At 57.5% G+C, this 27,700-nt stretch overlaps 1 protein-coding gene across 4 annotated transcripts in view; it reads right to left on the reverse strand.

Annotated features, from left to right (window-relative positions):
• Nucleotides 1–27,700, reverse strand: part of ARHGAP8 (Rho GTPase activating protein 8) — a 66,064-nt gene that overhangs the window by 15,224 nt on the left and 23,140 nt on the right. For all 4 annotated transcript variants that reach the window (XM_072742155.1, XM_072742156.1, XM_072742154.1 and 1 more), the window contains exons 4-8: nt 23,349–23,436; nt 19,347–19,478; nt 14,591–14,677; nt 11,531–11,629; nt 10,250–10,360 (exon numbers count right to left, since the gene is read on the reverse strand). In XM_072742155.1, coding sequence (XP_072598256.1) covers nt 10,250–10,360; nt 11,531–11,629; nt 14,591–14,677; nt 19,347–19,478; nt 23,349–23,436 — 517 coding nt within the window. The remainder of the gene's footprint in view (nt 1–10,249; nt 10,361–11,530; nt 11,630–14,590; nt 14,678–19,346; nt 19,479–23,348; nt 23,437–27,700) is intronic.

Genomic DNA, 27,700 nt, shown 5'->3' on the forward strand with positions numbered 1-27,700 from the left:
ACAGTGAGGTCAGCTGGTGCTCGCTGCTAAGTCTTCCTTCCCTCTCTGCTTTGCCAGGCTCTCCCGAGGATGGCCACCTCCCTGCCTCACTGATGGTGGGCTTGGCCATGTGACCTGCTGTGGGATGGCAGCAGGCATGATGTTCACCACATCCAAGGAGATGCTCTGAACGAGACTGCTGCAGCTGGGCTCGGCCATGCTTGCTCCCCTCCTCCAGCACGACAGCAGCTTGCACCCCGAGAGCCCACTCTTCCCACCTGGTGTCAGAAACACAAGACACACGAAGCAGAGCTGAGCCACCACCTACACCCACACCTCAGGAATAAACGCTTTGTCACTAGACCCTGCCTGAGCCTGAGACTATTTGTTAAGCGGCACAGCCTAGGAAGAGCTGACGAATACACATGGGAAGAATGTGCGCTCTCAGGAAGCTCAGAGTCCAGCACTGCAGAGGAGGTATTTTAGGGACACACTGAGGATGTTGGATTTAGACACATGGAGACGGGATGTGCAGGGAACGCAGGGAATGTGCACGGAGGTGAGAACGCAGAGGCTGTTTTGAGAAACCGCCAGAACTCAGATGGGGAAACCGAGGCCCTGAGAGTTTAAGCTACTTGACCAAATGAGTGCAGAGGCAAGATGCAAACCCAGACTGGCAGGCTCCAGAATCCAGCCTCAGCACAGCAGCAGCACTGGGACATAAATGTAAGCCACAGATGAACGGCAATGAACAGCACGGACATCATCCACCAATGGCACGCGTAGCCCCTGGGAGGAGGGTTACCACCAAGACGCATAGGGAGGGAAACCGAAAGTGTGAGCTCTGGCATCAGACCTCCTGAGACCCAATCTTGGCTCTGCCACCGCAGCCGGGAGACCCAGACACACCCCTCGGCCTGACCCCGCCGCCTGCCTCTATTTCCTCTTCTGTTAAATGGGGTGATCATCGTACCTGCTGCCAGGGTGGCTGAGTTAGCATGAGCAAAGCCCTTAGGACACACCCTGCGACTCCAGAAATAGTCAGGAGATATGACCTACAGAACAAATGACATCACGCGACCCAAAGACTCAACATTTGTAAAAGGAAGAATTAAACTAAAATTCGGGATCCCTGGGGGGCTCAGCGGTTTAGCGCCTGCCTTTGGCCCAGGGCGCGATCCTGGAGTCCCGGGATCCAGTCCCACGTCAGGCTTCCAGCATGGAGCCTGCTTCTCCCTCTGCTTGTGTCCCTGCCTCTCTCTCTCTCTCTATCATGAATAAATAGTTTTTAAAACAATCTTTAAAAAAATAAAAATAAATAAAATAAAACTCACGGCACCCTCCTGGCCAAGGATGCTGTGCGGGTGGTGACAGTAAACGCACATAAATCCTTGTCGCCTTCAGACTCCTTTCCTGTGAAGGCCCTGGCACGCTCACTCGCGAGCAAGTGTGCTTCCTCTTGTCCTCTCTCGGGACAAGAAACTGCAGCTGGGACCCCCCAAGAGGCAGTCCCCCTTTTATCAGGCCTGTGCAGCCTCCCAGCCTGGCACGTGCTCACGCAGGCACACAGCCCCACATGCATCTTACCTCGAATGCTGCAGGCACAGGGAAATCCGCCACCCGCGCTCCGTCTCTCCCACACCTCGGGCCTCAGTGCTGGCTCGCAGCCCGCCCTCTGCCCAGCACACCTTCCTTCCTGGCTCCGGTGCGCCCTCCCCACCCCTCTCTCCAGGCCCAGGGCACAGTCCTCCTCCAAGGAGGAGGCCTCCTCGCTCCTCTCTGCAGGGCGCAGGCTCCCTGTCCTCCGTCCCCCAGCACCGTGTGTGGACCCCATGACGCCTACGGACTTCTCGTCTGAGTCACTGTGGTCGACGACCCTGGTCACAGAGCGCCTTGCCCACGGTGCCGCTAATGCTGTCGATGACTGGCCGCCAGAGGTCCTGTACTGTGCAGATGTGGCTCCAGCGCCCAAAAATGTATTAACTCACTGAATCTTTGGGAGAGTTCTAGAAGTTTCCATGATAAACCCCATCTATAGATAAGGACACCAAGGCTCAGAGGATTCACAAAACCAGGCCATGGCCACACATGTGGAGGATCGTCAGTGGCCTGGGGGCCACGAACGCACTCCCTTAGATGGCACCTGCAGGTGACAGGTGGGGAGGTCACTCTGGACCAGTCGGCAGGCTTGAGCTAGGCCCACGGGGGGCAGGAGGGCCAGACTAGAGAGGACAGCAGCCAACCACACCGGGCACCACCGAGGGCTCAGCCACACCACACAGAGCAAACCCGCCCGCTGAGCTCTGCCCAGCTCCTGGCCCACGGAAGTCGGGACACAAACACAACGGTGGCTGCTTGAAGCTGCTACATGCTGGGGGGCCTGAGACCCACACAGGTAAACTGGAGGATGGACAAGAATGTGTCGCCAGGGCTCGGAGCCACGAGTCTGAGCCCACAGCCCCTGCTCCTGTATCTTATTCACTCAGTTTCTGCTGTGATTTTATGAGCCCAAGTTAGAGACCAGACGAGGATGCTGGGAGTGGCTTGGTGACTGGCCGGAGGCCCCACAGCCCCGAGGGGGGCAGAACTGGATGCCGGGCCCGGCCCGACCCAAATCTGCCACCGTTCTGCAGTGACTCGTCAGGTGGATGGCCACCAAATCCACCCTTCCTCGTGCTCCACAATTTACAGGGGACTCCTCACCACGTGGCCCCCGCGACAAGCACGAGAACTCCACCAACAGCACCAAGGGCCGGAGCCAGTCTCCGCAAGGATGCTCGGCCTATTAAGCCCACACCCTGAACTGCAGTTCGGAGGGGCGCACCAGGCTCAGGGGTCTGGGGGGCAGGGTGCTATCCTGGGGTCAGCACCACCGCCCCCAGGGAGCACTGGGGGTTCTTGGCACATGATGTTTGCTTGTAGCCCCTCCCCGTGGGAGACTCGCTCAGAGTAACCCTTCCCTGGTTTTGCAGGCGAGGAACACGCACACGAGGGACTGTGTGAGCTTTTCAGAAACAGCAGGGATGGGGAGGGAGGGGGAGCAGGCCTGCGTCGCTGGGCACCAGGCCATCCTGGATGGTTGGTCATTCATCACTCGTCCTCTCCCAGCTCCTAAATCAGGACAGTGGCTGCTGCTCACCTCACTGACCTGCGGAGGTCTCAGCCACAAAGGTGGCCGGGAGGCCCCGGGCGCCGGGACAACGGGCAGTGCAGCACGCTGCCAAGTCCTTGTACCCGCTGCAGACCCAGCCTTGCGCTCTGGCCGGGGGCTTTGGTGGGGTTACCCACCTCTGCGTGGCGGCCTCTGAGAGGTGAATGAAAACTGGAAAGTTCTGTACCATTAACGAGACCAGTCTCCAAAACTCTAATGGGGTGGGGGTTTCTAGCAAGGCAGGCTGACCCAGGTGACTGAGAACCAGAGCCCCAGGGGGCCCGTTCCCACCCAGCATCATTTTCTGCTCTCCGGACAGCCACGTGGTACAGGAGAGCAAAGACGAGGACCCAGGCATGAGGGGAAAGAGAGGAGAAAGCCAAGGCCCATCACCTCTTTCCTTGTGACAGCAGGCCCTGGCTCAGCTGAGACCTTCCGCCCTGGGATCCGAGCAGCTCGGAGCTGCGAGGTCCTGCTTGCGAACCAACAGCCCAAAGGGGACCTCTGAATCCGTCGCCCCCACATCCTGCTTCCTGCAGATATGCGAGGAGGAGGGGAGGTGTGGGCAGGGGGACATGCCCATTCCTCCCACATGCACATAGGTTGTGTGACGATAACAACACAGCGGGGAGAAGGGATGGTGGTGAGTTTCATACGGCGGTGAGATGAAGGCATCCCTGCTCAGAACCAGTCTGCGAAGAACGAAGATGTGAATTCTAACCTCGAGGCGCAAACTATCCAAACTGACTCAAGAAGAAACGTGAGACCTTAAAGGGTATAAGAAGCGAAGGGCCGAATTTATAATTTTAAAAGTCCCCACGAAGAAAAGTTCGAGATCAGAGGGCTTCACGGGCACATTCTACCAAATGTTAAGGAAAGATGTGCTCTGAGCCTGCACATATTCTTGCAAAAAAACCCAGAAGCGCCATGAAGCCAAGTCAAAGACATCACAATATAAGGTGACTGCACACCAGTATTTCTTAGGAATATAGATGCCAAACCATCCACAAAATACAAAATACTCGATAGCAAAGCAAATAAAGTGCCACATAAGAAGACGATCTACTAGGAATGCGTGTGATTCAGCCTATGAATAAGAGGTCCATGCAACATAAAAATCAGTGTAATTACCATATTAATAAAGGACAAAAACTATGTCATCTCAATAAAGGCAAACAAAGCATAGGACCCGATCTCACATCCCTTCATAGAAGAAAAAGAAGAACAAAACCCAACCACTCAACGAGCTAGGAATGGGAGGGCTTTTCCTCAGCTGGATAAAGGGCATCTATGAAAAACAAACAGCCCAGATCACATTTAACGGTGGAAAACCCAGCCACTTCCCGGTAAGAACAGGAAAAGACACTCCTACCCGACAGCATCCTGGAGGGTCTGCTCTGTGCGATGGGGCAAGAAGAAAGGAAGTAAAAGGCATCCAAGATGGACAGGAAGACGTAAGACTATCTCTGTTTACAGATGACATGATCTTGGATACAGAAAACACTTGACAAATTCACAAAACACCTATTAGAACTGATAACTGATGTTAGGAGGTGGGATATAAGATCAGTGTACAAAAATTGACTCTTGCTAAACACCAGCAGGAGGGAGCAATCCGAAAAAATGAAATTGCTAAAACAATTTCATTTATGGGACACCTGGGTGGCTCAGTGGTTTGGCACCTGCCTTCGGCCCAGGGCATGATCCCGGGGTCCTGGGATGGAGTCCCACATCGGGCTCCTTGCGAGGAGCCTGCTTCTCCCTCTGCCTGTGTCTCTGCCTCTCTCTGTGTGTCTCTCATGAATAAATAAATAAAATCTTAAAAAAAGAAAAAACCAATTTCATTTATCATTGCATCGCAAAGAACAAAACACCCTTACGTAAATCTAACGAAAAAGCATAAAACGCACGGACTGGAGATGATAAAACATCATCGGAAAGAAATGTAAAAGATCCAAATATGTGGGAAGACCTCCTGTGTTCATAAAGTGGAAGATGTGCCACTGGGAAGATGGTAGTAATCTCTCCCCCCACAAACCGACGCACAGAGACAGCACAACCTCTATTGAAAAATCCCAGCTGCCTTTGGACAGAAACCGACAAGCTGATTCTAAAATTAATCCAGACGCCAGAGAGACCCAAGAAAGCCAAAACCATCTGAAAAAGAACAACGCTGGAAGAGTCCCACTTCCCGATTTCAAAACTCCGTACAAAGCCAACAGTGGTAACAACAGTGTGGCACCGACCTGGGTCGACGGAATAGAACCAAGAGTCTGGGGAGAAACCTCACATTTACGGGCCATCATTTTTTGACAAGGGAGCCCAGGCATTTCCGTGGCGGAGAGCACGTGGGTTTTTCCAACAGATGGTTCTAGTCTGGGTGGAGTCATCACGGAAGGCTTCCTGGAGGAGGGGACTATGAAGGAGAAATGAGAGCAGGTGAGCCTGGCAGCGGGAACCGGTTCACACGATCTGCACACTTCTGTTGTGAGGCTGCCCTGGCCCTGGAGGCGAGGAAGGCAAGGTTTTAAGTCCAGTTACAGGGAAAGAAACTAGCCTGATTTCCCAAAGCTGGGACCTGCACCCCACCCCTGACCCTAAGGAGGTGCTTATGTCCCCAGCCTGCTTCCTGCCACCTCACAGTGGCCCAGCTGGAGCCGCACTGAGCACACACCTGTATTTTCCCCCTTCAGGGACAGTGAGGAGCAAAGATACCTTGACTCTGACTTCCCCTTAATCGATTAACTTAACTAGCTTGCTCTGAGGGGAGAGCTTTGCGTTGTGTGCTCCTCAACGTAACTCAGCAAATTAACATTTGTGAATAGGATCTGGTTATGAATTTTAATGACTTCCGTTCATTCACAGTCCAAACAAAGTACATCTTTGTGCTCTATTTAATATGTTTATGGCCATTTTACTGTAGCCGTTTGCAATGGAACAGCATAAAATATTAATTTAAAGAGGCAATCGCGCAGATTATCTCCCAAAGTGGCACACGCAGAGTGTTTTTCAAAGGCTGGGCGACCATACTCATCATCCCCTAAAGATATAATGACCTGGGGGTGCCTGGCTGGCTCGGTCCAGGCGGAGCGTACACGACTCTTGATCTCCGGGGTGCTGAGTTCAAGCCCCGCATTGCATGTTAAAAAAAAAATGGGAAAAAAATACTATAGGGCAGCCTGGGTGGCTCAGCGGTTTAGCGCTGCCTTCGGCCCAGGGCATGATCCTGAAGACCCGAGATCGAGTCCCACGTCGGGCTCTTTGCATGCAGCCTGCTTCTCCCTCTGCCTGTGTCTGCCTGTCTCTGTCTCTCTCATGAATGAATAAATAAAATCTTAAGAAAAAAAATGCAATGAACTGATGTTTACAGTTACAACTGGCCCCAGAACAGGAACAAAACCCAGGCCTTTATAAAGGACATTTCTAATATCTGTCTTCGGTCTGCTAACGGAGGGCTCTGGAGTTCAAATGCTCTGTGAACACACTCTGCAAGGCACCTGCTCGGGACAGAAAGCCATGGGTGCCTCCCCCAATCTGTACTCAGGTCGATGCCTCTAGAAATCCACGAGTTAGGTATGTTTTGTTTTGTTTTTCATTTTATAAGTCTTATCGGGCAATATGGAGACAGAAGCGGTTCTGAACAACCAAACAGGCAATATGAAAGGCACTGCTAGGGCTGCCAGACTAAGAGCTTTTTTTTTAAAGGTTTTTTATTTGGAGTGCCAGGTGGTTCAGTCAGTTAAGTGTCTGTCTTTGGCTCAGGTCATGATCCCAGGGTTCTGGGACCCAGCTCCCTGCTCAGCGGGGAGCCTGCTTCTCCCTCTCCTTCTGCTCCTCCCCCTGCTCCTGTGTGCACTCTGTCAAAAAGAATAAATAAAAAATAAAGGTTTTTATTTCTTTGAAAAAGAATGAGAGGGATGCCTGGGTGGCTCAGAGGTTGAGCGTCTGCCTTCAGCTCAGGGCGTGATCCTGGGGTCCTGGGATCGAGTCTCCATAGGGCTCCCTTCAGGGAGCCTGCCTCTTCCTCTGCCTGTGTCTCTGCCTCTCTCTGTGTCTCTCATGAATAAATAAATAAAATCTTAAAAAAAAAAAAAAAAAAAGAAAAAAAAAAGAAAAGAATGAGAGAGACAGAGAGAGAGAGAATGGGGGAGGCAGAGGGAGAACATGGCCCCCGATGACCTGTTCCCAGCACACACCAAGGGCAGCACCAGCGCTGACACACAGGCCAGGCCCAGAAGCACAGAGCTGACAACTTGGGCCCACCTGGGCCCCTCCTCTGAGAGCTGAGATCTCACCAGCGCCCCCCTCACCCCCCAGGTGAGCCTCAGGATGCTGGGGTCACACCCACAGGCAGGAGTGGGTCACACCACCCCATTTTTACAGTGTGTGTAAAGAAGGAAAATTTGGTAAATTTCTGTTCCAGTTATACTTGGGAACATCATACTCGTACGGATGCTGCGTTCACAAGGTGCCTCCAAAGTGGCTCTTCGAGGGGACACCACTTGTGTACACGTCTGGGTGGGGAGGCAGGGGTGAGGCCCCAGGGCCCAGAACCACACTGTCTGCCGGGGTAGCGAGGGGGCCATTTAAGCTCACATCCGTTAAAATTAAACGAAGTCAGAAATTCAGAGCCTGCGCTGCACTAGCCACATTTCAAGAGCTTGCCAGCCACAAGGGGCAGTGCAGATCACGTCTATCATCACAGAATGTTCTGGAAAAACGGGGCCCAGCTTTAGCCACTGGGACACACCCAAGGTCACTAGGCCCATCTCCTTACCTTCTAAATGCCAGCTCCACTCTCAGTTCCACCCGCCCGCCACCCCCCACCACCGCCCTCCCCGCCCAGCCAGCCCCCACCAGGTGTCCTGGGCACAAGGTTTCCACACACCCCGTCTCCCACACACTCCTCCCTGTCCAGTCTTCGCTTCCTACACCCCCTAACTAACTACTACAGACTCTAGTTTGAAAAGCCAGGAGCTTAGGGATCCCTGGGTGGCGCAGTGGTTTGGCGCCTGCCTTTGGCCCAGGGCGCGATCCTGGAGACCCGGGATCGAATCCCACGTCGGGCTCCCGGTGCATGGAGCCTGCTTCTCCCTCTGCCTATGTCTCTGCCTCTCTCTCTCTCTCACTGTGACTATCATAAATAAATAAAATAAAAAAAAAAAAATTAAAAAAAAAAAAAAAAGCCAGGAGCTTGCGATCCTACACGGGACCCTACACCCACGGAGGTGTCAGAAGGCTAAGCTGGGTCCACGAGGCTGTTTCTTACCGAAGCTCTAGGGGAGAATCCACTCCTTTCCAGCTCCTAGGGGCCACCTGCGTTCCCTGGCTTGTGGCCCCGTGTCACTCCAACCTCTGCTGTTTGCTTGGGTCCTCATGTCTCCCTCCTGACCCTGACCCTGGTGATGACACTGGGCCTACCGGATAATCCAGGATCACTCTCTCCCCATCCTAGTCACACCTGCAGTCTCCTTCACCACGTCACACGTGACACCACGTGTCACAGGGAGCAGGACACTGACCTCCCTGGGGCCAGGATTCATCTCATCACATGCTGCCCTCCTTCCTTCTAGGCCAGGAAGAAAGAGGAGGTCCTCGGCATCTGTCTCCCCTGGAGCCCCACAGCCCCTACGGGAGGACGATGAAGAGTCCCCCTGCCCAGATGCCTCAGGAGATGTGAGTGACAAGGACGAGGGGGGCAGGCAGGCATCCCCCGATCCTCCAGCAGGACACTGGCCAGAGAGTTTCAATTCACAACCTTCCAAATCCCATCAAGTCCCACCCTGGGGCTCCAAGTCGTCAGATTTTGGTTTAGGGAAACAAACTGCATGCAGGCTTCCAACGGGAAGTGACTCACTTTCATGGGAGGAGCAAACTGCCACCCAGGACCCACCATCACCCTCCAGACCCTGGTTTTTCTACACACTGTGTAGACCAGACCCAACCGCCCCACGAGGATCAAACACTTCCTTTGTCTTCTGTCATCCCAGGTGCCCCACCCAGGGCCCGGCCTACGGCCAGTAGCAGAGGATGCAAGGATGGACCAGCTCACTGCGAGGTGGGGGGCAACACCTGGAAAGGCTCCCTGTGGAGCCTGCTGGGACGGCAGGGGATGCACGAGGCCCCGGGATTCAGCCCAGAGCATCAGGGAAGCCTTCCTGGAGGGGGTGCCACTGAACGAGTCTCAAAAGATATCAAGTTGGCCCAGAAATCCTTGACAAGGAAACGTTAAAATTCACATCATCCAACTCATTCATTGCAGAAATAAGTGAACAAGCTGAGATGGGGAGTGAGTTCGAGGTCACGTGGCTTAATAAGGGGTGAGATCAGCCAGGAAGGTCAGGACAAGCTGTGACCCTAACGGTCCCCAACCCGGCAGCTGGACCCAACAGAACTTCATTTCTCACTCGAGCTCCGTGTCTGGCATGGGCGTCAGTGGGAGGAACACTGGTCACTCGGCGGGTCAGGCTGGCATCTCCACCCGTCCCCCGGGGCAGACTGCCAACTGGCTCCCAAAGCTCCCTCCTGACCTGACCTGCCCATGCCCACCCCCGCCCCATGGGCCAAAGCAAAGCACGGGGCGGTGCCTCCCTTCCAGGGTGGTGGCACGTGTCCTGCCGCGCCTGGGGTCAGGAGCCACTGCAGCCGTGACCATCGGCATTGAGCAGCAGTGATGAGAGCTGAGAAGAGAAGCCCAGGACCCCTGTACCCCCACCTGCTGCCCAGTCCCCTGCACATGGCAGCGGGGGTGGGGGGTACAGTGGGAAGAAGCCCGGGCACCAGGTCCCCTGCACGGGGTTGGGGGGGAGAAGCCCAGGCCCCCTGTCCCCCCCGGCTGCCAGGTACCCTGCCCATGGAGCGGGGGCGGTGGGGAGAAGCCTGGCTGCCAGGTCCCCTGCACATGGAGGGGGGGTGGCGGTGGGGAGAAGCCCGGGCCCCCAGTTCCCCACACACAGGCGCACAGACACACACAGAAGCAGGCACTCCCATGTCAAGGCAAAGCACACGTTTCAGGTTCCCCGCTGGGGTAAATAGGACTCCTAGGGACAAAGGTCCTGGGACGCGAGTGTCCCGCGGTCCCACAGAGGAGACAAGCAGACCATGGCCCGGCTCACTTACTACTGCAGACTGACGCCAAACTGCTGGGTGGGCAGGGGGGGCCGCGGCGGCGGTGTCTTGGCGGGAGGGGAGGACCTGCCCTTGTGCAGGCTCCGGAGCTTCTCATCGTACCTGTGGACACAGCAGGAGCACGGCTCTCACCTTGCAGGGGAGGAGCCTTGGGCCACAGGGGCCGCACGCTGAGAACGGCTGCAGGACCCTGCACCGCGTCCTCTGGGCCCACGTGTCACAGAGCCATCTCACACGTGTGTATGTGCACGCACACACACGCACACAGTCCCCGCTATCACGGGTGTTCCCGTAGACGGCCAAGAGAGCAAGCCAACCCGTCTCTCCTGCGAGCCCCCGGCCAACATTTCACCTACGTGTCTGCACGAAGGCTTCCGTCTGCTAGGTGCACCCTCCCGCAGCCTCTTGACCTGGCAACCACCCCTGGAAACTCACTTCAGGACTCACCTCCTCCTGGAAGCCTCCCCTGGTATCTCCTCGCCACTAGCGCCCTCCCTAGCTGTCATCACGGACTTGCGGCCCCCACTACCTGAGAGCGTCCCGAGGGCAGGGTCACTCCCTACACTGCTTTACGTACCCAGTTTCTGGCGTGTGACTTGGTGCCCAGAGGAACTCAACACCTCCCCAGTTCCTGAGGGGCTGCCGACCTCCCTGCAGCTTGGCCAGGGCCCTGCTCCCCCCAAGGAGCCCCCCGCGAGGGAGATGCAAAGGGCAGGGGGCCCGAAACCTGCCCTTGCGTGGTGGTGCAGCCAGCTGATCACACGCCGCTCTCTGCCCCCCAGACCCCACCGGAGAGACCGTGGAGTGCGGATCCCCACTGCCACGTAGGCTGAAGTAGCAGACACACGAATGGGCTTTGGGCAGAGGCCATGGTGCAGGGAGCAGGCTTCCAGAGCACCTGCAGGGCGCCTGCGAACACTGCGCTCCGTGCATGGGGTCATCCACGCACCCCAGGAACTCCCCTGATGCTCTGCTTGGGAGCAAATGCGGTAAGCACCGAGGCAGCCAGCCGCCGTTACCGTGGTGCTTATATTTCTAAATCAGCGCCATGGAGGGAGGGGAGAGCCCCTTGGCCGCGCAGCCCGCCGCGGGCCCGGCTCAGAGTCAGCAGTTGGCATCCCTGCTGACGCCGCACGTTCCGGGGCCGGATTTGCTGGGCGCACATTTGGAGGCGCAGCCTTCCACAGGAACGGGACGGTCAGAGGCCCGTGGAACCCCTGGGGGGCCCCCCACACCTCCCGGACCTTGGGGGGTGCCCAGGGTTGGACTCACCGCAGAACCTCCGGGGGGACAATCAGCTGGTCATATTTGAGGTGTTCGCGGAGCTCGCTCAAGGAGTTGAAATAGATGACTTTTTTCCCAAACTTATGACTAAAAAAAAAAGGCAGAAGCCAGAGAGTTACAAGGATTAGACAGACAGGCCCGGCCGGGGGCGGGGTGCTGGCCAGGGGGTTTGGGGGGGGAGCAAGGCAGGCAGCTCTCCGTCTCCGTCACCGTAAGTGCTGACACCAGCCAAAACCAGAACATAACAGAAGCAGCGTCTGCAGATCTTTTGCTTTCATAAGATCTCAGGCACCCAACACTCTTGAGAGTCTCATCTGCATAAAAATAAAGATCTGCTCCAGTTTGAATCTGCCAGGAATCTGCAGACAGGGGAGGTGGGGGAGGGAGGGGAGGGCGGGGGGGGGGCTCCAGCTCCGGGGTGCCTCCCCCGCTTGGGCACCCCTCCCTCTGCCCGGGTCCCTGCCAGGGGCAGGGAGCACCCAAGGTGCCGTCTGCTTTCCCGCCAGGACAGTGTCACTCGGGAGGCCAGCCTGGAGCGAGCAGCGTGGAGAGGTGCCCGGGCTGAATCCACTCCCCGGCCTCTCCGGCCTCAGCATCTCCCCCTCGGAATCGGGTGCTCCCTCCGGGCGCTTCTGACACCTGGTATACGCCACGCGTGCTCGTACTGAGCGGCTGGTACCCCGGGCTGCAGGCAGAGACCCAAATGGGGTCCAGCAGGTGACAGTCAAGGGCCCGGCCTGGCACCTGCTGCTGGTAAATGATCACCGCCGGCCTTGCTCCTCGTCGCAAGCGTCCAGAGAGCCGGACACATTTCACATGCCCGATGTGGTGAGTGTGGACACCTGCGTACCCGTGATGCCAAGGCCACAAGCCATCGTCCAGGATGTTCCCGGCGTCCCCTCGCTTTGTATATGTGCTTACAACACGCAATGTGAGGTGTGCCCTCTGAACACGTTTTCAAGGGCACGACCCTATTGTCCACGCTGGCGGTGGGCAGACCCCCAGACCCTCTTCCCCTGTGTCACCGAAGTCCACGAGCATTTTATCACAAGCCCACCTGGAGGCCGAGCCTGCGGGAGGCCGAGCCAGTGCACTGGCTCCCCCTAGTGGGTGAGCGGGAATCAGACCCAGTGCATGCACCCCAGCACCCCAGCCACCTGCCTGGAGGGGCCTGTCCTTCCCTATGAACTGCGGAGCGGGAGGAGGAGGGGGGCAGAGATGTCAGCTTGGAGCTGCAGGGAGGCCTCTGGAGCCAGCCCCCTGCCCCTGGGGAGCGGCCCCCAACTCTCGCTGTTTCTCCTGCCTGACCCCCTCCAGCTGGTCACCAGCCTCTGGAGGGCAGATGCATGCAGAGCCCTGCTTCCTGCCCCTCAGACCCCAGAAAGGCCTCGGGGCAGAGCATCTCCAGGCCCCACCTGCAGAGAGGGTCTGGGTGAGGAGGGAAGGGGCTGGGCCTGGGGACACCACTGTTCTGGGGCATTGCACAGCCTCTGCGCTCAACCTCTTCACTTCCAAGTGAGGACTCCGGGGCTTGGAGAGGTCACGCAGCCACCTGAGGCCGCACAGCTGACAGGCCATAGAGCGCAGTCCTGACTCCACGGTCTCCACCTCTGATTCCCAAGGTTCTCTCCTGGCACCTGCTTATGGCCACGCCTGAGGCAGGAGAACATGCAGAACCACACAGGCTTGAGCTGGAATCCCAGCTGAGCTGCTAGTCACAGTGTGACCTCAGGCAAGCTACTTAACCTCTCTGAGCGCCAACTTCCTCTCCTTCGGAACAAGGAGACGACGGCTGACGTCACAGGATCGTTTTCGGGGGGCGCTGTGCACATAAGGTGTATAGGAAATTGTGACTAAAGTCATCACAGAAGGATAATAAAAAACTTGTAACAACAACGCTAGCAGCAAACACCGAGCATCCGCCAGCGCCAGGCAGGCCCTGTTCTAAACCCTCTGCACGTACCAAGTCAACAAGCTGTTGCAACAACAGAGCGACTGAAGCAGCGTGGTCGGCTGCATGGAGAAACCACGGCAGAGAGAGGCCACATCTCCTGCCGGGAGTCATGGATGATCAGTGGCAGGACAAAGACAAGGCCAAGGGACACCTGGGTGGCTCAGTGGTTGAGCATCTGCCTTTGGCTCAGGTCGTGATCCCGGGGTCCTGGGATCGAGTCCCACATTGGGATCCCGGTGGGGAACCTGCTTCTCCCTCTGCCTGTGTCTCTGCCTCCTTCTCTCTGTGTCGCTCATGAATAAGTAAATAAAATATTTTTTAAAAAAAAAGACAAGGCCAAGCTCCGGAACCAAGGCACCTGGGCTGCCTCACTACATGGTTGGAGCACATGAATTTTTTCCCCCAAGAATTTAGAGAGGTTTCTAGAACTCTTGGAGCTTTTCTAAGGCAAAGGAAAGCACCAATGAGCAGAGGAACAGCAGACCTGCCTTCCCGGGCAGCCAGGCAACCAGCACTGGCTTCTTCACCATGTCAAGGACGGTGCCAGCGTGTTGGTACCAGTTAGGCATCGAGGCAGATGGACAAAATCCCCCCTTCCCAACAGGTGTGGGGCTATGGCTGCAGCCCAGGCAGCAGGTGGGAGAACTGGCAGGGAATCCTCCGAAAACGAAAGGATGTCTGGCCACGGAAGTCTCTCCCTGCATTCAATGGGAGCTATTCCAGATCTCCAAGTGGAGCCTGCAGACCTGGGAGCCACATCTGGCCCCACCGGCAGGGCCACATGGGCCATGCTCTCTGAGCGTCGTTGAGTCCTTGCAGGGAACCACTAAACCTGAGGTGGTCGTGGGGACACCCAACACAGGTACATAAAGCAGGTGCTCAGGCCAGGGTGGGATTTAACACACTAGGGGTGAAGCTCACTGACCTTCCCTTTTGTGACCGTGACCCGCCATAGCCACAGCGTGGGTGGGGTCCCCCAGACACATGGGTGCCCGGAGACGAGCCCTTCACAAAATGCTACAAAGGCCATCCCCCCGAACCCGCGGGGTGGAGCCTCCCACCCCAGTGACGTCCTCACCGAGAACACCACGTACCTGATGAGCGGTTTGAAGATGGTCCACAGAACTTTGATGAAGTTGGTGGGGTGCACGATGTACAGCGCCTTCAAGTTCTTTTTGTACCTAAGGAGGGACGGGTGAGATGACTTCAGAGCAACACGCCCCACACCCTAAGCTGAGAAACTGTGAAGCCCTAACCGTGAGCCTCAGAGCCTTCGCTCTGTCAACAGAGCCGACTTAAGGACACTGAACCAAAAACAGAAGTGGGAAATCACGGTGGCTCAGTGGTTTAGCGCCTGCCTTCGGCTCAGGGCGTGATCCTGGAGTCCTGGGATCGAGTCCTACATCGAGCTCCCGGCATGGAGCCTGCTTCTCCCTCCCTCTCTCTCTCTCTCTCTCTCTCTCTCTCTCTCTCTCTCTCTCTCTCTCTCTCGTCTCTCATGAATAAATAAAAATAAATAAATAAATAATTAATTTAAAAAAAATAAAAAGAAGCGGGAAATCAGGACCTCTCATCTACCACTGCCTGGCATGCATGCAGCACTTTACAGTTTGCAAGTGCAGAGCCCCCACTTACAGGAGCTCACACCCACACCAGGAGGTCGGTGGGGGGGCTCACTGAGTACGCAGCAGGCTGCGGGGTAGGGGGCAACCACTTAAACACGAGGTGCTACTTAGCTTGCTTGCTTCCTCTCCTCTGCAGAATAATCTAGCCCAAAGCCATGAAGCTGAGCCCAGGAGGTTGGCACCACCTGGGGTGGAGACAGCAAGGGCAGGCAGGGTGACTGTGGCCTGGCTGGCATTGCCCGAGGGGAGGAGGGGCATCCAAACAAGCCATCGTGCCGTCACCCAGGGGAGACGTCAGCCAGCTCTTACCCACTTGCAAGAGCTGACGATTGTCAGAAATTTCAGGAATTTGGGGAAGCAGTTGTGAAACAGCCACTGTTAAGTAATAAAAACACATATGGAAGTCATATTAAGGTAATACATATTTAATAAGTATTTAGGGACGCCTGGGGGGCTCAGGGATTGAGCATCTGCCTTCAGCCCAGGGCATGATCCTGGGGTCCTGGGATCGAGTCCCGCATCGGGCTCCCTGCAGGGAGCCTGCTTCTCCCTCTGCCTGTGTCTCTCCCTCAGTCTCTGTGTCTCTCATGAATAAAGAAATAAAATCTTTTTAAATAAATAAATAAACAAACAAACAAATACATAAATAAATAAATATTTAAGACTCAGCACTTCCTAATTATCTTCCTACACTTACTACTTGCCGTGAATACCTTGAGACGACTGGCCTGCTGTAGCTCAGTAACAGAAGTGCACACCAAGCATCCACCCGACCCCGTGTCCAGTGGCAGCTGGTAGCCTGAGGCTGGCCACGGTGGCAGATCTACATAGGTCACAAGCCAGTCTCCCCGACCCCCGAGAGCTGGTCATTACACGCAGACCAGGGTGCCGTCTGGCCGGACCCGGGGGTGGGGGAGAAGCCGGGAGAGGCGTGCAGCGGCCGCCAAGTGTGTGGGCAGGGCTTTCTCACGGGGACGCGGTGGGACGGGAAGGGGGGTGTGCGGTGGCGGGGTGGCCCGAGGGATAACCGGACCAGGTGCTGGGGGACAGAGGGGTAAGCAAGTCAGCACGGGAAACGCAAGCAGGGTTCCCGCAGCCAGAGAGGAGGGAGACAGAGGCAGAGAGAGAGAGAGAGAAAGAACCAAGGTGAGGTCTGGGGGTGCAGGATGGGACCCGCTGACGGCTTTGGGGCAAATGCACAGTTCCCGGCAGAAGGAGAGAAGTGTGAACAGCACCTCAACTGGCCACAGGCAGGGCCCGGGGACCGATCCCCCCAAAAGCAACAAGCATGCTACTTCCAGGCCCTCTGACAGCAGCCTCCACTGAAGGCAAAGAGCAGACCCCAGGGCAGGCTGCGCACAGCGTCAGCTGGGAAGCTGGGGTGCTTCCTCATGCCAGGAAGTCGGGGAGGAAGGGGTGCACAGCATGACAGGACGCATCTGAGGGTCCCCAGAGCCAGGCCGGAAGGGCACCCGTTTGGCCGAATTTGAATGTGAACATTAAACACCGTCATGGATTAGAACATTAAACACCGTCATGGATTATAACCCGTCGAGCAAGACAGGAAGTCGCACGTCCGCATTGACAGGAACGAGCCAGAAGGGCAAACTGCCAACAGCCCTAACCCTCACTGGCCGCCACCACGGTTCTCGTTGGGCCAAGAAACAGCAACGGATGCAAAGGCGAGAGCACGACACGCCGGTGAGGAGCAAGATGTGTACGCTCCCGTCTCAAAGCGTCTCCCAAGGAAATACTACGGAATCACAAAAAGAAAGGCCCTCAATGCAGAGAAGAGGAGCCACAGGGACTTGTGGGTGACAGGGTCCCCGAGCGAGCACAGCTGCCACCGAGTCCATCCTTACATGGAGGCGGCTTCCTAGAATTTGGGGGGGGGGATCACGACACAGGAGCGCGGCCTGGTTCTCCCTTAAGAGGAGCAACCTGAGGGGAGAACAGTACGGAGAACGAGGTGTCAACAGCCAAGGGGAAAAGAATGCAGGGAGCGCATCGGGGTGCAGCAAGAGCACAGAAAACCCTGCAGTACAAATCTCACCAAGCTGGATTTGGGGCTGCACTTGCATACCTCCAGCAATGGGGAGCTCATTACTCCAGCCGACACCCCACTGCTGGTCTTGATGCCTAGAATGCCTGTCCTTTTTGATTCCACTGAGCCTAGGTCTGTAATCCTAACCCCCACCTCCTGGTCCACCTTTGTGGGAAGCAGGAGAGTCACGCAGAACAAGTTTGCCTCCTTCCATTTGACAATTTATCTGCATCAGCTCAACCCAGGGCTGCAGATGCACCTCCTCCCATCAGCCTGAGCTTCTGGGAAGGGCCCCGTGGAACCTGTCACTTGCGTCTCCTTGAGCACCTTCCACAGCCTCCCACTGCCTCCTAAACCAAGCCGGGCGTCTTTAGCACACCCCCTGCCCCCCGCTACCTCTGTCCACGGCTCCCCAGGTGAGCCCCCCAGCCCAGCCCTCCCACTACCGAGCCCCAGCCCTCCGTACTCTTTCTCGGGTCGGGCACCTAGCAACACCTTGCCCATCCCTCCAGGAGCTGCTCAAAGACCCCCGCCTCCACCTGGCCTCTCTGACTGCCCCAGGGGGAACGCTGGCACTCACCCCTGCCCCCCCTCCCACTCCTCCATCGTCCTGTGTCCTCCCATCCAACACTGCCTGAGAGCCTGCCATGTGCAGACCTTTCCCCTCATGCAAGAGACACAGAGAGGGGTCGGGGTGGGGATGTGCAGCTGGGTGTGGGGTGCACAACACAGTGCTCTGTGGATGCCCTGTCTGCTCAGGGACAGTGAGGTCGCAGGGAAGGGGCTGTTGATTCTCTGGGGACAACCCAGGAAAGCTTCACAGGGGAGGCTCCAGAGCCAGGGCCCGGTTGCCTCCAGCTCCCCCGCAAGGCCTGGCACCCGCAGTGCCCAGTAAATGGCCACAAAGTGTAGCAACAATCCTTCCCCTAAGACACAGGACAGAAAGCCAAGAAATCCCTCCAAAGACTCTCTGGGCAATGGCAGCAGGACCCAAAGCCCAGGAAGGCAGGCCTTGGGAAACCGGGCGCTCCCTGCCACCATGCCCCCCACTTGGAGGTCTGATAGGAGGACATCCATCATGGGCATGAAAGGCCCTGGAGAAGGAAAACCCGGAGCAAGCCAGGATAGGCACACAAAGGCCTGGTCACGCAGTCTATTGGCCAAAGGGTCGATTGTTAGGCAAGGTGTCGCTCAAGGAAAGATCCACCAGCTACAAGCTGTGCCCAAGTGACGCGGAGCCTCGGGTGGGACAGGAGACAGGGACTCAGGGGAGGTCCCAGCCCTGCCACGCACCAGGTGAGGGACGTCAGAGGGAGACCCCTGCTCTCCGGGGCCGGCATGTCCTGCCCTGGGAAGCACGCTGCCCGTCTCTCCGACAGAGCCACCAGCAAGCCCCTGGCAAACTGTAAAGTGCTGAGCAAGCACGAAGGGCAACTGGAAGACGGCTGTGCAGTCACAGTTCTTAGACCAGGGTCAGTAACCTGGGGCACCTGGGGCACCCAGGCCACATCAGGCCGGCCACCTACTTTTGTACCGCCCACAAGCTGAGGAGGGCTTTTGCATAGCTCGTGGTTGGGGACAAAAAAGATGAAAAGACCACCAGTTTATGATATGTGAAAATGATAGGAAATTCACACTCCAGCGTCTGTAAATAGAGTCTTATTAGAACCCAGTTCCGGGGCAGCCCGGGTGGCTCAGCGGTTTAGCGCCACCTTCAGCCGAGGGCCTGATCCTAGAGACCCAGGATCGGGTCCCACGTCAGGCTCCCTGCGTGGAGCCTGCTTCTCCCTCTGCCTGTGTCTCTGCCTCTCTCTCTCTGTCTCTCATTAATAAATAAATAAAAGCTTTAAAAAAAAAAAGAACCCAGTTCCACCTCTTGGTGTGTTATCTGTGGCTGCTCTTGCGCTACGTAGTAAGTAGTACGTGAGTAGAACCCAACAGAAACCTGATGGCCCATGGAGCCGACACATTGCCTGGCTGCCCCTGCCTTAGATGACAAAGCTGCATAGAGCCCCTGCCATGAAGGGGGGCGACCCCACCCACCCCGAGCTCCTTCAGCCTAGCTCCCCACCTCTCCCTGCCTCCTGTGGCACAGCCATGACCTCTCCGAACCCCTGCCCCAGGTGCCCCCTCACTCAGTGCGGCCCCGAGGCCCACCCCCAGGGGCCCCAGGGCACACACCTCCTGTCAAACTCCTTGTAGGTGCTCTGCAGCCAGCTCAGGGATGGCTTGTTCTGGCTGTTGAGCCCGTAGTGGAAGTAGACGATGGTGTAGTCGCTCTCCACGTACTGGTCCAGTGTGTGCTTCAAATACCTGGTCACAAAACACACACTCTCACCGTCACTGAGACCAAACACGCTTTCCCCGTAACAGAAGCCCAGTGGGTGCCAGCACCAGGTCACGCGGGGGCACGCACACACTGGGGCACCTGGGAACCCGCCCGCAGGGCGTCCCATCCCCATTTGTCAGGGGAGGCTGGGTACACAGCGAGCAAGGGGATGTGACCAGCCAAAAAATGGTCCAGAAAAGACATCCACGGCAAATCTCTGGACTCTGGAACCCATGAACGTGACCTTATTCGGGAGGGGGTCTTTGAAGGTGTGACTAAGGTAAGGTCCCGGCAAGGAGGAGTCTATCCGAGATTATCCAGGCGGGCGCTAAACGTACATATGTCCAGACAAGACAGATAAGAAGGGGAAATCACGTTAGGGGGTGTGCCCCCGGACCCGGAGGGTGACAGTCTGTCCACAGCCGCAGGAGCTGGAAGCAAGGCAGGCTCCTCTCCTGGAGGGAGAGCTCCCCCGGGAGGAGCACAGCTCTGCCAACGTCTGGCTGTGGGAACAAATGGATAAATGTGTTGTTTTGTGCCTCCAACACGCGTGATGAGCGACAGAGCCACAGGGAACACAGGACGCACTGGGATTCACACCCAGGATGGCCTCCTCGACCCTTCTGCAATTCCTTCCATCCAGATTGGCTCAGGACATTTTTTCTCAGCACCATAAAGCACAATCCCGGCTCTGCCTGCCACGTGACCACACGGCGCTGTACGAGTCCCACGAGCGCCTCCCACCCTTGGTCCTTCCTGGCCGCAGCTGGGGGACCCGCCTGGAAAGGTCTTGTCCAGCCACCTGCAGGAGATGAGAGGCCGAAGGCCCTCTCCGAAGTCCAGCCCGATCGTGGGCAGGGGCCGCCAACACGGAGGCGGCGCACCAGGCTGCCCGGGGCATCGTCTAGAAGCACATCTTGCCGTTACTTCAGCCCGGCTTCCGGGAGCCTGTGGTGGGGGGCACACCTGCTTTCACCACGTGCCCTGCAAGGGCGGCCTGCCGGGAGCTCTGGGTGCAATGAGCGTGGGCCGGGGGCCCGTGGGGACGAGTGTCGGCAGAATCACTCCGGGAGAAACTCGCAGAACCCCCCATGTCCAGGATGCTGCGGTGGAATCTTTATCTTGCACAAAAGGAGGTCAGCTCCTCCTCTGCTCATCTGCCTCCAAAGCACCATCAGAGTGCCCTCTGCCCAAAGCACAGACTCTCAAGAGCAGGCTTTGCATGAATTTACTCACTTAAACCCCACAGGAACCCTGGAAGCAGGCACCGTAGGCCCATTTTACAGAGGAGTCAACTGAGGCCGGCCAAGGAAGCAGGAAGGGATGGGCAGGGCCAGGACGTGAACGGAACAGCCTGGCTCCAGAGTCCACGCCCCTGCCCACGCTGTCCTGCCCCCAGAGAGCCACGCGCCCCCACCCGTCGTCTCCAGCATGCCAGCTTGACACAAAGCTGGCCTGCCGTGTCCGAGGTCTGGGCTTATCTGTAGTGGAAGCAGCTCTGGCGCCCACGCTCCGGCGCACTTGCTCCAACACCCTGCGGACTGAGCCACAGGGGCACCATCATCTGTCACCCTGGCCGCAGAAGCCAGCCTGTGACCTCCCTCCCATCGCACGGGGCGCCCGCACCGCCGGGAACTCACGGTGGCTTCTGCATCTCTCGACCCTTCTGGGGCCGGGCGGCGGGGGTGGAGATTGGGGAAGGTCCCTGGTCAGCTCACACTTCCAGTCAAAGCGGGGCCCCTTCCGCTGGCCCAGCGCACTCCCTGGTCCTCCTTGCAACACGCTGAGCTCTCCCCGCGTCCGGGGCACATCTGCGGCGTGTGCTCGGCACAGGAAGTCATTAACTAAATTACTGCTTGAGCTTCAAAGGCACGGACTTATTTCTTCACCCATTTCAAAAATAGGAGCACACATCTGGCCACGAGAAAGCCACCGCTTGGACAGGGAGACAGGGAGGATGGTGTGTGTGATGGCGGCGTTTTCCATGGAAGCACGGAAAAGACTCCGCCATGGGGCTCTCCCCAGAAAGGCCAAGAAGCCCACAGGGCACCTCTGAGTCAACCAGAGAAAGGTGCTCCTTCCTCTTGATCGACACCCTCCGGCGTCGAGTGAGAAGAGCCGCAGCTGGACAGCGGACCGGTCATCATGCTGCCCTTGTGCAGTGAACAACATACACAACTGGTCACAGAGGCTGTGCTGACCACCTCCTTCTGGGGGGGATGGTTTCTGAGGCAGGCACGCGAGAAAACACAATGTACCAGGTGTTGTCAGAGGCAGGTGTTTTTGGATGGAGGTGAAATCCGTAATATAACATTAACCATTTAAAAACAATTCGGTGGCATTTAGTACACTCACAATGTTGTGTAGCCACCCCCTCCGTCTGGTTCCCAAACATTCTCCTGGCCCAAGAGCAAGCCCACAGCCACTAGAGGGTCAATTAAATCCCTGCCTCCTACAGCCTCCTGCTTTCCGTCTTTTGGGGGCACTTCTGTCTTTACAGGAAACCAAATCCTGATCACCTCCTGGCCCCTCAGAGGACCTTCAGGGCCGGCCGACCCCGCCACTGGTCAGTCGGTCATGGGCTATGTGGGGACGCGGAGGGAGTAATCAGGCAAGGGAGCGGGTTAACCTTGGAGGGCCCCAGCTAAGAGGTCTCCCTCATCCGGCGTCCCCATGTGTGTGCCCTGTACACTGCGAGCGTGCTGGGAGGAGGCCTGTACCTCCCAGGAGGCCCAGTTCGCTGTCCAGGGTAGCCTGCCCGGGAGGCCAGCGCCTCATGAATTCCATAGCAGATCTCACTGTGTGGCGGCGGCAGCGCTGGCTGGAGACCCCGGAGCCCCTGCTACCATCAGGGTTCCTGCTGTCACCGCTGTATCTCCTGCTGCTGTCAGAAGATCCTTCAATGGAACAGATCGGGGGATCCCTGGGCAGCTCAGTGGTTGAGCATCTGCTTTCAGCTCAGGGTGTGATCCTGGGGTCCCGGGATCGAGTCCCACATTGGGCTCCCTGCGAGGGGAGCCTGCTTCTCCCTCTGCCTGTGTCTCTGCCTCTCTCTCTGTGTCTCTCATGAATAAATAAATAAAATCTTAAAAAAAAAAAAAAAACTATCAACCCAAAGGCTCTCAAGGGCTTCTGGGACCCACTCCTGCCTTCATCAGAGCTGGGGGGCTCCGGGTGGAGAAGTGGGTCGGAATGGTCAGAACCGGGAATGGGAGCAGTGCTGTCATCCAAGCGGAGCTGCCCTCAGAGAGTTTGGTCTTCTCCAGACCCCAAGTCTCCCGCCCACCCAGAGGGGTCTGTGCAGTCACTGTGGTCAGCACGCGCGGACTCCCCCAGCACCTGTCATGAGGTTCAGGGGCTCCTGCCAGGAAGGACTTGCCTGAAGCAGCGTGGCCATCACACAGAGCATGTGGACGCCAGCAACAAGGGGCAAGACAAAGGGGGGGCGACAGTGGCCAAGGCCACACACAGGTAAGTGGAAGGCCTTCCTTCTGAGCAGAGGAGACTGAGCAGATGCAGGGGGCGAGTGGGGGCCCGAGAGGGACGGAGGCCTGAGAGGGCCTGAGGTCTAGTCTCAGAGCTTAAGCCTGTACGTGGAGAAGCCATGAGTCCCGCAGGTGGATTTGGTGACCTGGCAAAGGATAGGACACCTGCTCAGGGACCCGCAAGCTCATCTACATATATGAGCCTTTAACCCTGAACATCCTCTGTGCTGACAGTGAGGGAGAGGCGTGTGCACGGGGAAGGCAGCCTACAGGGCACGCATGCCCACAGGGGGTGCGTGTGTGTGCACAGGGAGCGTACACACACACACACAGGGGCGTGTGGAGGAGCACAGGCACAGACGGACTTACTGCAGCAGACGCCTGTGGTTGAGCTCGTGGGAGGGGGGCATCAGGCAGCAGCTGAACGTGATGACTCGTCTCCCAAAGCGGTCCTCCCCTGCAGGAGCAGACACGGGCATGAGCCCCACCAGCGCCCAAGGCTGCCTTCTCGTGGCCCCCCAGCAGCCCACCTGACCCAAGAGGCCCAGGCGGGTGGCAGGTAGCATCTGCGACACGACACTCTGCATATGTCGGCCAGGCTCGTGCTCACCACCAGCCTGCACGCTGGGCATCATCTCTCCCCTTGACCAACGGGCAAGTGGGGCCTGGTGGGATTAAGTCACCGGGGCAAAGCCACATGGTGGGCCGGGGGCACCCAGCTCTGGAGCCTAGATGCATCTGGCTTCCAAGCTGGTGCCTGGCCATACCGCCTGCGGCCTCCTCCCCACCGTACTAGGTCGCCCCCCTGAGCGCCCCCAGGCCTCCCGGCCCTGGAGAAGGCAGGGGGTGGCTTGGGCCCAGTCACCACTGCACGTGACCTCAAAGCATACTGGAGTCCCGACACTTGGTGCTGGCCCCCCGCATGACCCGGCTGACACCCTGCCTGTCCAGACGCCGTGGTGCTCACCACATGTGGGACAGTGGCAGGGGGGATGCTCCCCAAGGGCCGGCGCTCCCCAGTACCCAGGCTCACGGCCCGTGTCTATCCTCAAATCGTGTCCAATACTCCACCGTTGCCAATGGACTGAGACTGCTCCTAGAACCTGAAGAAAGCAGGGACCTTCTAGAAATCATACAACTTTAGACCCCCTTTCACTGTGAAGAAGCATTTACCTCTGTTTTCAAGGTTTATTTAAAATGAGCAAGGATGGGCAGCTGGGGTGGCTCAGCGGTTTAACACCGCCTTGGGCCCAGGGCGTGATCCTGGAGACCCAGGATCGAGTCCTGCGTCGGGCTCCCTGCATGGAGCCTGCTTCTCCCTCTGCCTGTGTCTCTGCCTCTTTCTCTCTCTGTGTCTCTCATGAATGAATAAATAAAATCTTTAAAAATAAATAAATAAATAAATAAATAAATAAATAAATAAATAAATAAAGCGAGCAAGGATGAGAGCGAGGCTCTCCCACCCCTTCCAGCTCTGAACCGAACTCATCGGGACGGCGCACACACGCACACGCACACGCACGTGCAGGCTCAGGCCCTGCCCTGGTGGCACACCCGGGGCAGCTGCTTGTTATTGAGGACACGTCTGGTTCTTCCCAGGAGCCCGGAAGCTACTCCGACATTCAGAATTCTCGAGCCGTGCCGGTTCCCAGACACAGGACGTCCTCAATGCCGAGGCTCCTTAGGGATTCAGCTCATGCCTCTTGTGTGTTTAGAAAGCCCCCAATGGGAAGGACTGCGATGGAAGCCCCACGGCGATCGGCCTCACCACATGGGGGCTTCGGGCACAAATCCCCCCCGACAGCTGTGCCTCCCACAGTTTCTACCCCCTTAGGGGCCAGGGGACCTGCGTCCACACTCGCCCGTGCGGCACAAGGGAAAGGGACAGCGTTGCTCCTCCAGCGGGGAATCATCCGTGTGGCTAAGAAGACACAGGAATTAACTCCCCCAAGGGCTGAAAGAGAAAGTTAACACCCGTGACAGAAGGTCAACATCACCACGTGGCATCATCAACCGGAAGCAGGCCACGCGGAAAGTCTGGGATGGACCAAACAAGTGGGCCCACGGCAGACCAGGTCAGCCAGCGTTCGTGGACGGCCCACTGTACACTCAGTTCCGGGGAGAAAGACCAGGCGCGGCCCTCCCTGGCCTCCCCGTCCTGGGCCAAGGACAGCGATGTGGGGACGGGGCCTCCACCCAGCTCACGAGCCCCTGAGAAGCCACGGGGGCTCCGGCAGCCAGGCTACTTCTGCAGCGTCTTCCACCTGGCTGGGCTTGGGTCACACAGTCACAGTCAGGGACGCCATCCAATGGGTCATTCTGAAGGGCCCTTGGCTGCTGGTGGAGGGTGGCCTGGAGCAGGACGTCCCAAGCAGAGGCTGCCTAGTAAGGGAGTGAGGAGGTGGGAGACTGTGACCTCCAGGACTGGGGAGGGCCCCCCCACCCCCATGCTGGCTTGGGCTGCCGGGCCATTCGCAGGGGACACAGGAGCCGAGAGGGGAGCACTGGGTGCAGCTGTGGGCATGGGCTGAGCCCCATCCAGGACTGAAGGTCCCCAGCACAGAGGAAGGATGACTTGGGGTGGACGCTGGGCCAGGAGGCCTGTGGGCATGAGGAGCAGCTGCCCAGACCGCTGGGTCCCAGGAAGAGTGAGCAGATCCATCCACTGAGCCACATGGTGGGCCACAGTCAGGCACGTCGTGGCTGGAAAGAGGCAGTAAGCAGAACATCCACACCCCACCACCGCAAGGGACACTAAGGAGCAGAACTCAGTGCCAGGCACCAGAGCGTCACAGAGGAAAAGGGACAGGCGTGGGGACCAGGTGCCCTGCCACAGGGGTCGCAGCAAGGCCACCCAGGGACCAAGGATGAGCAGCAGGAAATGCCCAGTGAGAAGTGTGACATCAGACTCCTGGAAAACCCGAGGGACTTGATGGGCCAGAATGCCAGGACACAGCGGGTCCCCGTCAGTCACCAGCACACTGCCCTCCTTGGATCACAGGCCCGGTATGCTGGCTTACCGACGGCGGGTGGGAGGGGCTCAGGCCTGTCCACGCACCCCAGGCCTGCGGCTGCTGAGACCCACTGTGCTGGCCAGGTGAGGGGACGCACGACCCCGGCCCAGAAGGTGGAGGGTGTGCAGAGCCCAGGACGGTCAGGGTCCAAAGGGTGAATTCCCACCTGGGGAGTCTGGACTCGGTTCAGCCACGAGAGGAGCACAGAGCAGGCCGCAAGTCCCTCCCACTCACCACCTCAAACAAGGGCAGAGCACAGCTTGGGCAAGCCACTGAGGCAGGGCCGTGGAGGGGCCTGCACAAAGCACTGGCACATTCATGCCTTCGTTGCATCAACACTACGGGTCACCTACTGTTTGCACGGTCCATCAACTCGCACGACGCTGAGCTACTATTGAAGGCTTTGTGCTCCCCTGAAACCCAAAACAGCACCTAATGAAGCACCTAATGAAGATCTTCTCTTCATCTCAACAGATTTTGAAACACCCCGCAAGCTAATATCACAGCATTCCTCAGACTGGACAGACCCACGGGGCTCACAGCGAGGGTGGCGGTGGGCCAACGGGTCTGTGAAAAAGTAAAACAGGAGAGAGGGACAGAGGAAGAGCACAGTCTGGGCCATGTCCCCGGGAACAGAGTCCCTGTCCCCTCACAGCCAGGCAGCCCCAAGCCAGCTTCTCTGCTGCTCCGCGGTACATGCACGATCATAAAACTGGCTTGGGAGTGGGGCATCCGGGTGGCTCAGCGGTTGAGCACCTGCCTTTGGCTCAGGGCATGATCCCAGGGTCCTGGGATCGAGACCCCATCGGGCTTCCTGCAAGGAGCATGCTTCTCCCTCTGCCTGTGTCTCTGCCTCTCTCTCTGGGTCTCTCAAGAATAAATAAATAACATCTTAAAAAAAAAAAAGAAAAAGAAACCTGGGTGGGAAGGCCTAGTCAGTAACGCCGACGACGACGTCACGGCATAGCACTGGCATACAGTAAGTGCTCAATAAATGTGACCCGTTACCCTAGGCCAGGGCAGACGGCAGGTGTCTCCAGGCGGCGGTTTCATTTACAGAAGAGGAAGCTGAGGCCCGGAGAGGCCACGCGAGCAGCGGAGCGGCACCCCCAGCCCCCGAGCGCCCCACAAGCTCCACGGCTGCCTGAGCACAGGCCTCCTGGGCCACCCTGAGAAATCCCAGGCGCGTCCTGCCCCCCACTTATTAAGCAGTCTACGCAGCACGCGCATTAACACCACCAGTCAATACAAGTAAATGCCCCTCCGTCCTTCTCGGGTAACACCGGCCAGCGTATTGAAAACGGGCTTCCGGATGATATAACGCGGAACGAAATGAAAACTATCAATAAAATGCAAATTCTGCGAGGCGTCAGTTTAATTCATGGCCCGTCTCCCCCTCCTTGCTGTGCACAACCCAACATCGCTCACCGTCCCTGAGACGGGAGAGCCCAGTTTATGAATAAAGAAACGGCTCCCGGAGCCATGGCCCGGAACGCGCTCCAGACGATCCGTCATCCGCTCCGAGGGAAGCACGACTCAAATGCATAATAGAGGCGGCAGCGACCTGACCAGGAGGGACTGGGGAGCTTGTCCCTTTGGGTTGTTGTTTTAAGGCTGCTCATCTCTTTTGCAGAAATGAAAGGAAACTTGAAGACCCATTTTTGTCTGCAACCTGCAGGGAAGCTGGGGCCGGGTCTAAACTGATCC

Source organism: Vulpes vulpes, chromosome 16 (genome assembly GCF_048418805.1).
Source record: "Vulpes vulpes isolate BD-2025 chromosome 16, VulVul3, whole genome shotgun sequence".
Classification (NCBI taxonomy): Eukaryota; Metazoa; Chordata; class Mammalia; order Carnivora; family Canidae; genus Vulpes; species Vulpes vulpes.